Source organism: Magallana gigas, chromosome 3, assembly GCF_963853765.1.
Source record: "Magallana gigas chromosome 3, xbMagGiga1.1, whole genome shotgun sequence".
Classification (NCBI taxonomy): Eukaryota; Metazoa; Mollusca; class Bivalvia; order Ostreida; family Ostreidae; genus Magallana; species Magallana gigas.
The window spans coordinates 5,718,519-5,733,959 of NC_088855.1; the positions used below are offsets into that span (position 1 = coordinate 5,718,519).

At 35.3% G+C, this 15,441-nt stretch overlaps 2 protein-coding genes across 15 annotated transcripts in view; one reads left to right on the forward strand and one right to left on the reverse strand.

The window, feature by feature from the left end:
* LOC105343585 (beta-hexosaminidase subunit alpha) overlaps positions 1 to 7,485 on the forward strand; it is a 32,551-nt gene extending 25,066 nt beyond the window's left edge. For 13 of the 14 annotated variants that reach the window (XM_034483305.2, XM_034483312.2, XM_034483310.2 and 10 more), the window contains exons 8-15: positions 56 to 263; positions 652 to 786; positions 972 to 1,062; positions 1,327 to 1,498; positions 1,815 to 1,905; positions 2,175 to 2,279; positions 2,761 to 2,935; positions 3,891 to 7,485. In XM_034483305.2, the coding sequence (XP_034339196.1) occupies positions 56 to 263; positions 652 to 786; positions 972 to 1,062; positions 1,327 to 1,498; positions 1,815 to 1,905; positions 2,175 to 2,279; positions 2,761 to 2,935; positions 3,891 to 4,148 (1,235 nt within the window). In that variant the 3' untranslated portion in view covers positions 4,149 to 7,485. The remainder of the gene's footprint in view (positions 1 to 55; positions 264 to 651; positions 787 to 971; positions 1,063 to 1,326; positions 1,499 to 1,814; positions 1,906 to 2,174; positions 2,280 to 2,760; positions 2,936 to 3,890) is intronic. The other variant, XM_011450998.4, reaches the window with a different exon arrangement.
* Positions 7,486 to 9,376: 1,891 nt separating this feature from the next.
* On the reverse strand, positions 9,377 to 15,361 carry LOC105343587 (GPI transamidase component PIG-T). The gene is made up of 10 exons (XM_011451000.4): positions 15,128 to 15,361; positions 13,867 to 14,041; positions 13,283 to 13,520; positions 13,069 to 13,155; positions 12,897 to 12,984; positions 12,374 to 12,468; positions 11,876 to 12,077; positions 11,588 to 11,740; positions 11,104 to 11,350; positions 9,377 to 10,917 (listed from the first exon to the last, which is right to left on the reverse strand). The coding sequence occupies exons 1-10, from the start codon at positions 15,330 to 15,332 to the stop codon at positions 10,563 to 10,565; spliced, it is 1,845 nt and encodes a 614-aa protein (XP_011449302.3). The 5' UTR covers positions 15,333 to 15,361; the 3' UTR covers positions 9,377 to 10,562.
* Between the last annotated feature and the right edge of the window lie 80 nt (positions 15,362 to 15,441).

Sequence of the window (15,441 nt, forward strand, 5' to 3'; positions counted from 1 at the left end):
CAAAAACAAATGAATGTACATATGATAATAACACAGTAGACATGACAATTTTCAGGTCACACTTACTCCTGGGGCTTGAGTCACCCCGAGCACATGACCCAGTGTTACCAAGGCGCCCACCCAGTGAGTGGGTACCTCGGTCCCCTGGACCCCAGCAAAAACAGCACCTACCGCTTCCTCAAGACACTGTTCAATGAGGTCCTGCACGTCTTTCCTGATCAGTACATTCACCTGGGAGGTGATGAGGTCCCCATGACTTGTTGGTAAGTTTTCTCAATCAAGTATCCAACTAAAGAGGTAACCATGACTTCTTTGTAAGTTTTCTTCTTCAATGTATTTAATGTATTCAACTGAGATGTGAAGAATTTTCCTATCTCATGTTGTGAATTTCTTGCTTGATGCATTCATCGTGAATGTGATGAGGTCCCATGCTATCTCATCATGAGGTTCCCCATCTCATCATCAGGTCCTCATTCTTTATAATTAAGTTCCCTTGTCAGTTTGTTAACATAGATGACTAATTGCCATAATGTATTGAATATGTGATTTTTTTAAAATACCAGAATGTTGGAAATATATATGTTGGTTTTGAAATGTTCAGATTTCAATCATTTTAATACACGCATTGATTTTTCTTGATTTTTTCAATAGGTCTTCCAACCCAGATGTTCTGAAGCTACTGAACCAGTTGAATGGCAAACCGAATGAGCCAATCAATTTACAGAATGTGGACCCGTACATGTACAGCTACGACATCCGTAAAGTCCTCGAGTATTATGAACAGAGGTAAACTTTCTCCAGATAATGAAAGTTTGGATCCATTGATAGATTTACCAATCATTTTTTATTTTGAAGATGTTTCAGAGTTAAAGAAAATGTAGATAGTGCCTTCGTAGCATGAGAAATGTTAAGAACGTAGTTTAAGATTATAGTGATTTAGAATTAATTATTTTGAAATATTTGTATGATAGGTTAACGCAGGATATAAAGGACATTGCTAGAAACAGGAAGAATGGAGTGAGAATGGTCATGTGGCAGGAGATTATGAATAACAACATTCAGGTGAGGACAGTGTTGTGTAAATCCATTGCTTGGGTAGGTTTAGTGGAAAAGGTAAAAGTTGTAGAGGGATGGTGGAAATATTTCTCAAACATGTGTAAAACTCCTAGTCAATATTCAAATCTAATTTGTTATTTCTAGATGCTACATTTTATATTATGTATACTGCAGTCGAATTTGGACCCCTAAAGGTTGGATGCATATTATACAACAGTGCTTATCATATATGGCATCAATAGGATAAACTTTTTTCTATGTTTTCCCCAGCTGCCCAATGACACCATTATCCAGATCTGGCAGGGTGATATGGGGGATGTACAGAGAGCTATAGACATGGGCTATCACGCCCTGTACTCCACCTGTTGGTACCTGGATCTCATTGAATACGGCACCAAGTGGCCCAAGTACTACATGTGTGACCCAGCAGACACTTCCATGGGTAAGTCTGGGGCAAAAGATGTGCAGGCTCATAACAAAGAGATGAAATGGGTGGCTGTTTGACTCTCTTTGTTTTGATACTGAATGAATTAAGTCATGAATAAACAAAGTAAAGTCAACTTTGCTGACATCTTTGTTGGTTAGATACAAATAATGACTCGTGTAGATACCAGAATTAGATTATGAATAACACGTGTTACCTGTGTTACCTGTGTGACATGTTGATATGTTGGTTTATTAGGCTACCACTAATTGAAATCGTTATCCCTAATGTACAAGTATTTCCATTTTAACCTGTGGTTTTTATTGGTTGCTAGGTTACCAGATTGATGAGAAGAAAGTTCTGGGTGGAGAGGCTGCATTGTGGGCCGAGTACATTGACAATGAAAATCTGATATCTACACTATGGTAAGTGTCAAATATCTCATTGTGTACAGACATTGGCCCATCCCAAACACATGCTTATCTACTTGTATTATTGTATGTCAATGTTGAACTATCAAATTCGAATCTGATTGTAAAGAGGAGACCTATAATTATGTACATTAACCTGTAGTAGAATGATTGCTGCTAAAAAGTTCAGTAGCTTGTTGCAAGAAAATGGTAACTTATTGTAAGATCAATGATGATGGATGTGTTGACTTTTTGGTAAGTCATGGACTGTTTTCTGTCTGTAGGCCCCGTGCCTCGGCCCCAGCGGAGAGATTATGGAGCAGTAAGGACGTCCGTGATGTGGAGGCAGCAGGAAAGAGGCTCCAGGAACACCGCTGTAGGATGCTCAGGTAGGCCCCTATACTGCAAGACAAGTGTTCAGGATGACATGTTCCTGATATTTTTCATTTTATCATCATAAGGACATAACATTGGTCCTGATTTGATCTTTTAAACCAGCAAAAGATGAAGTAGTTGTTGATGTAATTGTTCAAACCTGGCCCCAAGTCCATAAACTGAGAATACTTTAAATAAAACTATATTATTATTATACTTTTGAAATAATCTCAATCTACAGGTTAAGTTTCTACTGTGTATTTGTGTTTTTTTTCTTAAGTATTGGATTGAAATCTAAGACTTGTTTAAATGAAATATCCATAATAGGGTATAATTTGGACTTAAATTTGGTTCTCAGTTTATTGTCTTGGGGCACATTATTTAACCAGTCTAGTTGTGTAACTGTACATATACATGTATCTGATGCCCTGTTTTTAGTCGCGGCCTGACCGTTGTGTAACTGTACATATACATGTATCTGATGCCCTGTTTCAGTCGCGGCCTGACTGTGGGACAGATCAGTGGACCGGACTACTGCCTGAGGCGTGGCCATCGTAGAGATGGGGAGAGGGTCCAGAATTGCACCGGCAGCCGCTGTAACCTGGTACAGATCGAAAAGTTTAATTTTCATGTACAGCAGCGCGGCCGCGGTATGGCAGAGTGCAACCAAGTAAGACTTGAGTACTGATGAAGCACCTGCACTTGTCGTCGTCTCCCTGTGATAGATTCCCCTGATATCAACTACAACACACTAACCATCTGTAGATCACTAACCAGCATTTATGTGGGTGGATGGGGGACTTAGCTCTCAATAATACAGCTAACCAGCATTTATGGGGGTGGGGGGGGGGGGGGGACTTTTCTCTCGATAATACAGCTAACCAGCATCTCTCAACAATACAGCTGAATGAACATATTTACTTTATCTTACCGAACAGTATCTTGCTAATTCTATTCCTTTTTTGGGGGAGTTGGAGTAGTGGCATTTCATTAATGTAGTCTAAAGTTTACTTTAGCATACATGTTACCAGGTTTTACTGTAAATTTATCCTCTAAGATTGTTGATCCTTGGACCAAAAAATTTCCATGTTTAGTTATCCGATCTTCAAAATTTATTCATCAAAATCAATAGTTTTATAAGCAGTAGAGTGAAAGACTGTAGGTTCTAACCACTAAACTTAAACATAAATGGTTTTTACTGCTGAGCCAATGTCATTGAGGATTATTATTTGATATAAACTCTATTTGTCCACATTTCAATTTTAACATATAAGCAGAAATCTATGATGAAAGCAATTTTGATTTGAAGAGTTTTTGAGCTCACAGCTTTAAAAAAATCAGTAAAACTAAAATTCGGAGTAGAAAAATTAGTATAGAATACATGTGCTATATTTGTTCTGAATACTAATGAAAAAATCTGTATCTACATACGTGAATTGGATTAAAATGTTATATTCTACATGTACCTTTCATATTTGCAACTTTACCAAAATGATGAATGATTGTAATTTTGATACTATGATGTATATCAAATATTAGAATAACCTTGCTGCAATATGTTATTATTTCTCCAGTAAGTGAAATATATGTAGCGGTACAGTCAGAGGTCTTGGTCTTTCTTTCAGATGCTGGCACAGGGAGGCAGCATGGTCACAGCTCTCTTGTTGATTCTTGTTCTGGGGGCGGTGATCTTCAGCCTCAAGATGAGTGGAACTCGAATCGTCCAGCTGAAGGTCTGTCGGAACCGTAGCATCTTCCTCTCCTTTATTCTGCTCATCGTCATCTACTTCATGTGTTACACGTCACTATGGATGCAGGTTCAAGAGTTCAAAGGTTCATTCGAGAAGAGAATCAAGTCATATTCAGATCCTCGGTACAGCTGAACCACCAGATCAGCATTTTCCCCTTCTTTTGAAGATGTTTTTCAAGAATTTATATTTTTTTTATTTGTAGTTTCCCAGTTTGATGTGAAATTTTCTAATGTTGTGTTACGGATATATTTTTGTGTATGAATTGCACACTGTTCAAAGAGTAGAAGAAAAGGTAGTACTGCTATAGATTTTTCAATTTTAAACAGTATTTGATGGCTTTGAATTTTATTGACAAAGCAATAGAAATATTCATGTTGATGAGAAGAAGTTGTACATGTTATTTAATGAATATATTGATTGTTCATAAAAGTATGACTTTTTATGAAGAGTTAAAAATGAAGCCTGTAGACTACATAGAAAAAAATCACACGGTCAAACTTACAATATTGTTTTATAGTTTTAATGGCTTCCCGAAATCTATCATGTAAAGAGTCAATTGCTTTATATCACAATTTGCAAAGCAGAATGTTTGTTGTATGTACAGTAAAATATGTACCGGTATACAAGAATATACATACAAAATGTGTTCTTTGTCCCTGAAATTTATGGATAAGAAATTTTGTTTCTATGTTATGTTTAAAAAAAGTTTTATTTCTATGATTAGGTTGTTTAACACCCTCATTTGCTGCCCACCAAAGTGTCATAATTCACATATTGATGCTGTAATGTTGATGAAGTTTTTAAGTGAAGGATGGGTGGGAGTATTTCATCACGGACATTCTTATGTTTTCACTCGTTCTGTTTGGGTTGTCAATTGATGCAAGTTTTATGGCATAATATTTTTCTCCTGGTAAAAATTTATTGTTATCTAACTTGATAAGGATTCTGAATTTTAGTTTAAGGATTTGTCCAAAAAAATTCATGCTATTGTGTTTAAAAAGTACAATTATGTATAATTTTAATATTTGACTTCAATTTTCACTCAAAAAGATCGTTTGTAAATGAAAAAAAAAAAATTTTAGAAGTGTAAATTTGGCAGCATAATTTCTTCCGTAATAAGCAAGAGTACAGACTGTGAATGGCATTCCAGTAATTGGCTTGTGTAAATAGCGCTGTAGAGTGTTTGTATCAGTCCCTCCATTTCATGAGTCAATCTACCTCTATCGGCATCCCTGGGGAGCGTGGGACCATAACGAGATACAGACAGAAAACTCCTCCTTCTCACAGACTGGCCTCTTGCAGCAGTATATCTAGAAGTTACACACACCCTAACATTAATATAGAAAATGTTTTTAAAATCTTTGTTTAGAAAAGATATATTGTTTAGCCATAATTTCTAGACTGTTTAGTTAGGTTCGTAGTAATAAGAGTAGCTATGATTGTTTTATGATTAATCATCGTAATTTATTTCGAGTGATGTTTGTATATAACAGAATCTCTTGAGGTATGATAGATAATTTTTGTCCTCTTTTTTTTCACTATTAAAGTTTCAGAGGATCAGCGATGTGAAGTGTGCAAGAAGATTTTTTTCATTTTTTCATGTCTTGTTGGGAAAAATAGCTGTTGTTGTTTGTGATACCGAACTCATATCAGGTTATATTTATTATGAATTGTAAATAATGTTGTAGTGACCCATCATGTTTGTCAATGTGGTGACCAGAAGTGGGTCTATCTGATTTTACATTACAATGTCATCTTGTTCGTGTGTAGGAGGTTTTTGGCATGGACAGGTATTTGTTTACCCTGCTGCATTTTAAAATTGCACCTTACAGTTGAGGATATGTTGGCAGATATATGGGATTTCTGGATGAGTGTGCATGTTATCCCCATATGCAGGGTAAAAATGTAAAACAACTTCTATGAAGTCTAGTAGTGCCCCCCCCCCCCCAAAAAAAAAGAAAAAAGATTTGCCCCAGTTTCTGTGCTTTGGTGATTAATTGTTCATTTTTTAAAAGATTTTATGACATAGCTTTAGAACTACCATGTGAAATATTGAATTGACGTATTTATACAATTCTTTATTTTTTTCTATTATCATTTGATTTAATTTTGAAGTTTTTTTTTGTTCTCTTTTTGTGAAAAATGCTGCAAAACTATCAAGTGTAGGGATGCTTGAAATAGTTTTGTAGGACCCTTTAAATATCTACTTAAAAAATTTGTATAGGATCAGAACATATACACCCTTTATAAACATTACCTGTTACAATCAATATGACCTTGATCCTCCCTGTGGATGACCACCCAGAGTTTCTATAAAGCACTTATACAGAAAATTTAGAAATATTTAAATATAAAATTGAACGTTCTCCAATGTTTTTATATTGTCTATTTACAGTTTACAGAATGTATTCATATTTTCAACCATCTAGTGAATTATATTACAGTTGATGTGTTTTTTGTTTCCAAAGTGTATTCAAGAAGTACCAAATATAAAACATTTTTAGGTCTCTTGCCAAAAGATGATGTTGAAAATGAAATAATGAACCTTTTGAGATACTTTATGATTTTTTAAAATTTTTCTTATGAAGTTTTTTTGGTGAGTTTGTCAAATTATATCAATTATTAGCTTGTTTGCATTGGATTGAAAAAAAGAAGTAGAAATTCAAATGTCTTTGCTACAAGTTTTGAATATAAATGTACTCCCTATTAATACCACATTCAGTGCTGAGTCTGATATTGTTTAATGCGAGTTGTAAAACTATTTGTACTATAGTTATTTACATTGTATTGTTTTGTGCATAATACCATGGATGAAAAATGTGCAAGAACAATTCATGAGAAAAGTCTAATTACTATTCATTTGTATTATAGAGGAGTAATGAAAACAGGTTGCGAGTGTTTGTGCAATGTGTGTCTACATAAGGTTATAATGTATCAATTACCTTCAGGACTGAATATTAGCGAAAAATGTGTGAAGTATTCAAGCTTTTTTTTTTCTTTTGACTAAATACGTGCATTTTCAACACCAAAATAGTTACTATAAGATATATGATTTATTCAATGACAAATTATAATTTTGTTTTTGTGCAATGCTGTAAATAGCACCAGTTCTTCCACAGCTAAATTCCATTGATTTGGAATCTGTTCATTGACTTTAAATTATTGCGTGTTTGCTGTGGTCAGTCCAGTCACCAGAATTTGAACTGTGATTGGACAGCTTCTGAGGACGGCGTGTTTGTATATGAATCCCTGTAATACATGTTTTTGAGATGCTGCATGAGTAGAAACATTCTACAATCATGTGTATTCAGTGTGTGTGAGTTTTCGCCAGTGTATGTACACTTTGTTCAGGTGGCAGTTGTCTGTACAGAAATTGTTTAAGGATGATAGCATTTTATATTTGTTGTTAGACTGAGAATATGTCACTGATTGTGAGAAATAAATGTTGCCAATAAATGACTTTCTATGCTGTTGTGTCGGATTACATGTAATTGAGGTTGAGGTCACTATGTTTGTACAGATCATTTCTTAGATAACTGGAAAATGCAATAGCTAATTGCATAAATTTTAAATCAAAATTAATTGGATGAAATACTGGCATTTTTGCAAAATTGGTTATTCATTGCTTTCAACCTACTATTATTAATATTTAGACTCAAATAACCACCAGTACAAATCTTCCTCTGGTAAAGAATCTTTTTTTCTGTGGAAGATCACAGGACTGATTAATGCTTTAAAGTGAGCAGCATTTTACCAATAACATTTTGATTTTATGGAGCAATAAAATTATTTATTATATGATTAGTTCCTAGCTCTCCAATTGGCTCAAATCCAACTATCTCGAAAAAACAGAACGTTATATTCACCTGCACATGACCTAGGAGGTCAATATAACATTTGATTTTCTCTACATTGGACTCGGTTTGTTCGACAATGGCTAAAACATTGCTTGATAACACTCAATTTATTAAATGTCTGTATCAATTTGATCAAAAAGATCCTTAACGATTGTTTATACATGTATATGGGATACAAAGCTACATCAAACTCTGAACCTTCTTGTTAGGCCGAAGAATTGTCCTGGGGCCAAAGTCTTAACAATTATAAAGAATCATCTGGCTGATTAGTTTCTGAGAAGAAGATTTTTAAAGATTTACTCTATATATTCCTATGTAAAACTTTGACACCCCCCCCCCACCAATGTGGCCCCACCCTACCCTAAGGGATCGTGATTTTCACTCTCTTTGAACCTACACTACCTGAAGATACTTCCACACAAGTTTCAGCTTTCCTGGCTGATTAATTTCTGAGCAGAAGACTTTTAAAGATTTACTCTTTATATTCCTATGTAGAACTTCGGCCCTCCATTGTGGCCCCACCCTACCCCTGGGGTCATGATTTTCATAACTTTGAATCTACAATACCTGAGAATGCTTCCACATAAGTTTCAGCTTTCCTTGCTGATTAGTTTTTGAGAAGAAGATTTTTAAAGATTTACTCTTTATATTCCTATGTAGAACTTCGACCCTCCATTGTGGCCCCCCCTCCTACCCCCGGGGGGGTCATGATTTTCACAACTTAGAATCTACACTACCTGAGGATGCTTTCCTGGCTGATTAGTTTTTGAGAAGATTTTTAAAGATTTACTCTATATATTCCTATGTAAAACTTTGACCCCCCCCATTGTGCCCAGCCTCCCCCTACCCCTGGGGGTCACGATTTTTACATCTTTGAATCTACTTTACCTAAGGATGCTTCCACACAAGTTTCAGCTTTCCTGACTGATTAGTTTTTGAGAAGAAGATTTTCAAAGATTTACTCTATATATTCCTATGTAAAACTTTGACCCCCATTGTGGCCCCACCCAACTCCTGGGGGTCATGATTTTCATAACTTTGAATCTACACTACCTGAGGATGCTACCACACAAGTTTCAGCTTTCCTGGCTTAATGGTTCTTGAGAAGAAGATTTTTGAAAATTTCTCAATTTTTTTCATTAATTTCTAATTATCTCCCCTTGAAAAAGGGTGTGGCCCTTAATTTTCACAACTTTGAATCCCCTTTGCCTAAAGATGATTTGTGCCAAGTTTGGTTGAAATTGGCCCAGTAGTTCTTGAGAAGATGTTGAAAATGTGAAAAGTTTACGGGCATGGGGACGACAGATAAAATGGATCAGAAAAGCTCACCTGAGCTTTCAGCTCAGGTGAGTTAAAAACAGCAATAATGGTATAATGTACATATAAGAACATGTAGGTACTATTAAACTGGGTCCTACATTCTTCAGCAGATAAATGCTGACCTTCTACAAGTTAACAATAATCCCTTGAAGTTTCATATCAACAACCAACAAATTTACTGTAAAGAATTAAACATATTTTATTTTTATAAAAAGTGTGTAAATTTTGTTCAGGTATGATTACTATCATATGCTGCATTTTTAAATTTTGGGCAGATTTTATAGGACAGCTAATAACAATAAATTGATCCAGAGATATCACATCTATGTATAGGAATACTTTACGAATCTGATAGCTTAGTGCAGATCAAGAATTGTATACATTGTACAAATATCTGTGTTTTCTTTGATTTACATAACATACATATATAATTATTGCACACTGAAATTATAAGCACAAAATAAAATAAATGGTAAACAATTCTACTATAATACACGAAATAAACATGTACTAACTTCAAATCCTATTGTTCATCATGAATTCAAGCTTATTTCATACATGCACTTCTTTTTTGACAGTGTTCATTTTCCTCAGTAAAATCAGATTGTTTCATCAGATATTCTTCTTTAGTATCTTGCAGCAGAGAAAATGAATTTAGCAAGACCATTCCAAATTGATAAGATGTGTAGCAGCCATATGATATGACCAAGATGGGATGAAGGGAACAAATCGCACAATGATATCAAGTGTAAATATCTATCTTCGATAGGATAAATCTTTCTGCCTGTTCTCTCTCCCAAACACAAACTTTCAGAGCTCTCTCTCTCTCTCTCTCTCTCTCTCTCTCTCTCTCTCTCTCACATATTTTACTGGGATACTGGGATAAATTACCTTTATATAAATTACTCTTTTATTCAAAAGTCCAATTTTCATGAGATACATACAAGATTGTAAAGGCCTGAGGGCACCCTGACATTCAAAAATGTCTTGCACATACAAGTTCCTTCCACACAAGTTCCTTACATACAAGTTCCTTTAAAAATACGGAATGCATCAGCAGGTACTGGTATAATGAATCTGAAGCCACTTTTCTAGAGTGAGCACTTGAACATGTTGAAAGCATTGCGAAAATTCCCTATCCCCATCACATAAATTTTGGCAATTGCTCCCAAGTGTCAGCTCTGCAAAACAGACCTCTGGTGTTTACAAATGGGTGAAAGAAAATAGCCTATTGTTGTCAGAACTGCCATGTATATGAGTGGCAGATTGAATGAAAATCACATTACATGTATTTATAAATAAAATACTGCTTTTTCCTGCATAATTATTAATTATCGATGTAATGAATAAATATGAACAAAAACAATCATCACGTTTCACTGTTGCCATCTTTCTCTTTGGAGTCTTTTTCCTCACTCTTTGAATTATCTTTGTCCTTTTGAGATGGTGTTTCTTCTTCTTTGGAATCTAGTTTATTTTCTGGGCTTTCTTTCTCTTTCTTGAAAAATGACTTTAGTTTGGCCACAAGCCCCTTTCTTTTGCTTGGATCAGAAGCAGTGAAGTCCCTTGTGGTTAGATTGTGTAAGGAACCAAACGCAATGGCCACCACAGTACAGGCCAAACAAATGACATTGTAGGGCATGCTGAAGTCAGGAGTAGGGAGGGACACAAGCAGAGTCTCAGTGTGAAGTCGGAGGAAGAAGGAACTAGAACTGTCCGAAAAGCTGCAGAAAGAAAAGATACCGGTACACTGAAATCTTTACATCAACAGCTAGAAAATTACCAAAGAAAATTGGAGCTTTATCTTTACATTGAGATGGGGAACATGATTTTGAAATCCAGAAAATTGCTTTAGGAGATGGGACTTGTACTTCAAGATTGAGATAAGGTTCATGTACATGTGATTTTACCTTTCCTCCAGGAGAGAGACAGACTGTGATGTAGCAGTGTACTGACTTGCCACGGGCAGTACAGTAGAAACAACGGCAGAGCTGACATAAAATCCATGATTGGCATCAGGTGGATACTCTGTCCACTTCAAAAAGGCTCGCTCAAACGAGTAAGTGATCTTTGTTACAGAGTTGGCAAAGAGTCTGAATACCAGCTCCATCTGGTAAGGATTGGCACGGTCTTTTGCTGGGATGAAGTTTATTTTATCTGTAAAAGTTTTGTACAAATGTACTTGTGACATTACAGTCATAAAATTCTTATTGTTGCAGCAGACCTCATTATTAAGTGTGAAGTTAAGACAATTTGAAAACAAACACGGGGTACATGACAATAACAAACTTGCATGTAAAAAAGGAAAATAAGTCGCAACTAGTATATGTATAAAGAACATATGACCCATTGAAGAAATTAAAGATTATCCATCACTTCCGTTGCTATACTTACATGGCTTGATTTCTTTCCCATCATTTTCTATCCTCAATGAACTAAAATACACTCTGAGGAACCACGGGACGGTCTCCATGAAGATGACAGTGGTGTTGCTGGACATTGTGTTATAAATCATACAGGTCACGCCCCCTCTCTCTAGCCCATACCCTGCATAAAGTGCAAGATTATGTATTGTGTTCTATTTGAATGTGTAATAAAAATGGTTCATGTACTTGCAGTAAAGACTTCCACCTTTCAAATATTCTATTTTCGATGTGGACTTAAATTTTAACTTGTTTATACCTGTAACAAATCTGTTAGCATACACTGGGGGCAGCGAGGAGTTGGAGAAGGTCAGTTTCTCCTCATACATGGCCTTCAGGTTTAAGCTGCTGGCGAACAGATGGTTCCCTATCTGGTATACAGCTATCTTTCTCTCCTCCCCAGATCGCTTTTGATTGAGCACAAAGTCTGGTACAGGTGATAGACTGAATTTTGGGAATGTCTGAAAAAAAACCCAAAACATTCAGCATTTTGATAAATGTACGTTTAATCACAAAAATTTCTGGGTTTTTTTAACATGAAACACAGCATACCAACTTGCACAGAAATTAAGTTTTGGGGCCAATCTTTAATTTTCCTGACTACTTGTACCAAATATTCAATGAATAGCATGTGACATTGATGCATTTCATATCATTCTAAATGTATAAACTTCTGAAAAATGGACCCCTTAATCCTGACAATGTAAAGGTATGAGAAAGTTTTAAACTTTTTGTATAAAGAAAGCATGAACATTACCTCTTGTGTGGTCACATCCACGTAGATCTTCCTTGTGTCGGCCAGGGGACACTGTGACTGCAGAGTCCTGTCAAACATGCTCTGGAAACTCCAGTCTGGGAAGGGAGAATTTGTAATTCAAATAAATGTCACATACAGTAAAATATGCTTATAACGAAGTGACAGGGACAGTCGATTTTGCTTCGTTATAAGCGTAACTCCTTATATCCGTCAAGTTTACATCAAGTAATAAAGTCACCAGGAATGAAAATCACTTTGCTGTAAGTGTCAATTTATCATAAACACGTTCGCTATAACCATATTTTACAATATTTACTATCTAAATCTCACATTACAAATTTTGCAATTATTAACAGCAAGTTCACATTGGTATACAAAAAATAGTCACTGATATTTGACATTTTTATACTACTGTATTTTTAATAGGAGGATTTAGGTTACCTACTCTTTAAGTGTAGGTTGAATTTTAATGATTGATTGTCAATTGTCTTAAGAAATACTGTAGTTTGCACAAAACAATTACCTTGTTTTCCATTTTTATTTGTAGTTGGATCATACACAACTGTCAGTGTCTGTTTGAGCTCTGTGGCTGGTGTAAGGCATTGAGTATCCTAAAAACAAATTGTTAAGAGTGTAACAATTCTTGAGTCGCATGTACACAAGTCCAAAACTTCCATTTACAATTGCATTAATACCTGACAGACAGATCTAACATGAACTCCCAGAGAATGATAAAATCCATCATAAATCTTCACAGAGTTCAACAAACTGGCTAGACCAATCTGTAAGCAAATGAAAAATACAAGTTATTCCTAGTACCAGTATGTACTCAGTTCATGTACTTGGTTTTAAATTTATGATTTAAATTATCAAAAAAAAATTCAAACTTCCTGTGAAAAAGACAATGACCTTTGATCCACAAGGCAGAAGTTTCTTCCATGGAGTCAGATTTTCAGTACACACCACTTCTCTTGGGAGTGTCGAGTACCGGACAAAGCGAGAGTCTGCACTGTAGAACTCAGAGGCGAGTCCGGCCGGACGGAAACTCCACCGCGGTTGTACAGTTGACTTACTGTCCATGAAATTCAGAGAGGCGCAAAACAATCCCGACAATGCATTGACTAGATCTGCCCAAGTCTGATCAACTCTGTAAATAATAAGAAACATGAATAGAAGGTATGCACATTTACTTTTCTAATGAATTAAATGAGAGAAAATTTGTCAATAGGACAGCAAACCAGGTTTTTTTGGTATGAACAGTATCTACGTGTATTATTCATTTTTCAACCCTGAATTGATAAACACTACCTATCCAGAGAAATAGGGTAATCTATATGCAATATTTTGCCAAAAAATAAGTTAGTCCAACAGATGATATTTTTTCCAAAATCCAAAAAATATGCACATCTCTGATATATGTACAACTGATCTGCAAGACAACGACTCCCCATCTTGAAAACCATTTTCGACCATATGTTTGATATGATGCTTACCCTGAATGAGGCTGAAACCACACCCACAACTCATCGCCCGGGGGTGCATCCTCTGGCGGGTATCCCCATTTCTCGTGTTTCCACAGTCCTTGTGTCTGACTTAAATGTAGTTCCTTTACTTTATAGGTTGTTAATACATCCCCAAGTGATTTTGGAAACAGGTGATAATGTTGAACTAAAATAGTAAGAGTTTCATGAACATTTTTATGACAAATATAGACAAATCGTGTTTTGATTGGATCTTTTGCATAATTACATGCACAACTGGTTGTATGTCTATTTACAATTAATTATACAGAATTCCAAGAGTGTTAACTTGATTGTGACTACATGTATGTTAAAACAATTGGCAAATATTTTTGCAATTGATTTCATAATAAAAAGTCACACTGTAATACCATAATATGCTCAAAACTTAAGGTGGTATGGGACACCTCCATATTATGATGTACTTCCAATAGAAAAGAACAGTACAATCAAGCATAATTTCAAAAACTTTTTCTTTCCTGAAAATGCAAAGAGCAGTGGGTTAGAGAGTTAAATACAAATCTGTATCAAGTTTGAATCTTGCTAGGGCTCTTATAATCTTGACCTTTCCAAAAATTTTACAACATTTGTTTTACGTCAAATATTGTAAAATTTGAAAACGGTGGAAGTATATTGATTATACTGTACTTTTATCAACATTAACATTGACAGGTGTCCCATACCACCTTTAGCAAATATAGTAAGATTCATTTAGAAAGAACATGGATATAGTGAAATCACATAAAAATGAAATTATTTGAGTTCTGGGCCAAATTATTAACAATTCCTTTTTAAAATGTATAGTTAATTAGAGATGGAAAATAACAAAAAATTTCTTGACAAGTAAATGACAACATTATATTTAATCAGATTGAAAATGCAGCGACTTGGAAAAAGACACTAATCTTTAAGACAGACAGTCACATCAACCAGGCTATAGATTTAACTGCGCTCAAATCCAAACAGTAGCAACGCAATCATATTATGTATCCGATTGAGCATTTTGTGCAGGAACCTATACACTGCTATACAGTTATTGATTGACTGGAATTAGGTCTATTGGAACTGTAGAGTGTGTACATGGTGTATACAGTCCATTTTCTTGAGAGGGGAAAAAACGGTGACGTCATTGAAAAAGTACTAGTTGTGTATCATGAGAGAGATTCGTTGGAAATACCACATAAATAGCTAATTAGACCCATAGGAAATAAGACTGTGTAGAGCGTGTGCTTACATGACTCGGGTTTGTCGATCGATACGTTCCAAACAGTGGTGAATTGAAAATGGAACATGACATGACCGCTAGAAAAAGGTTTCACATATAATTCTTCTGAAAAATTGTCGTTGTGAATGCCAATTGTGAAAGAGAAATTAACAAGAGCAAGGAATAACAAAAATGTTATCTTTCCTCCCGGCAAGTTTGCACTATCGGACGCCATATTTAAAATTGCTGGAATGCAGTAAATAAATTATTCATGAGATACTGGTGATTAATATTTCAAAAGTAATATATTTACACAGATTTCAACAATAAAGCTATATTTTAGA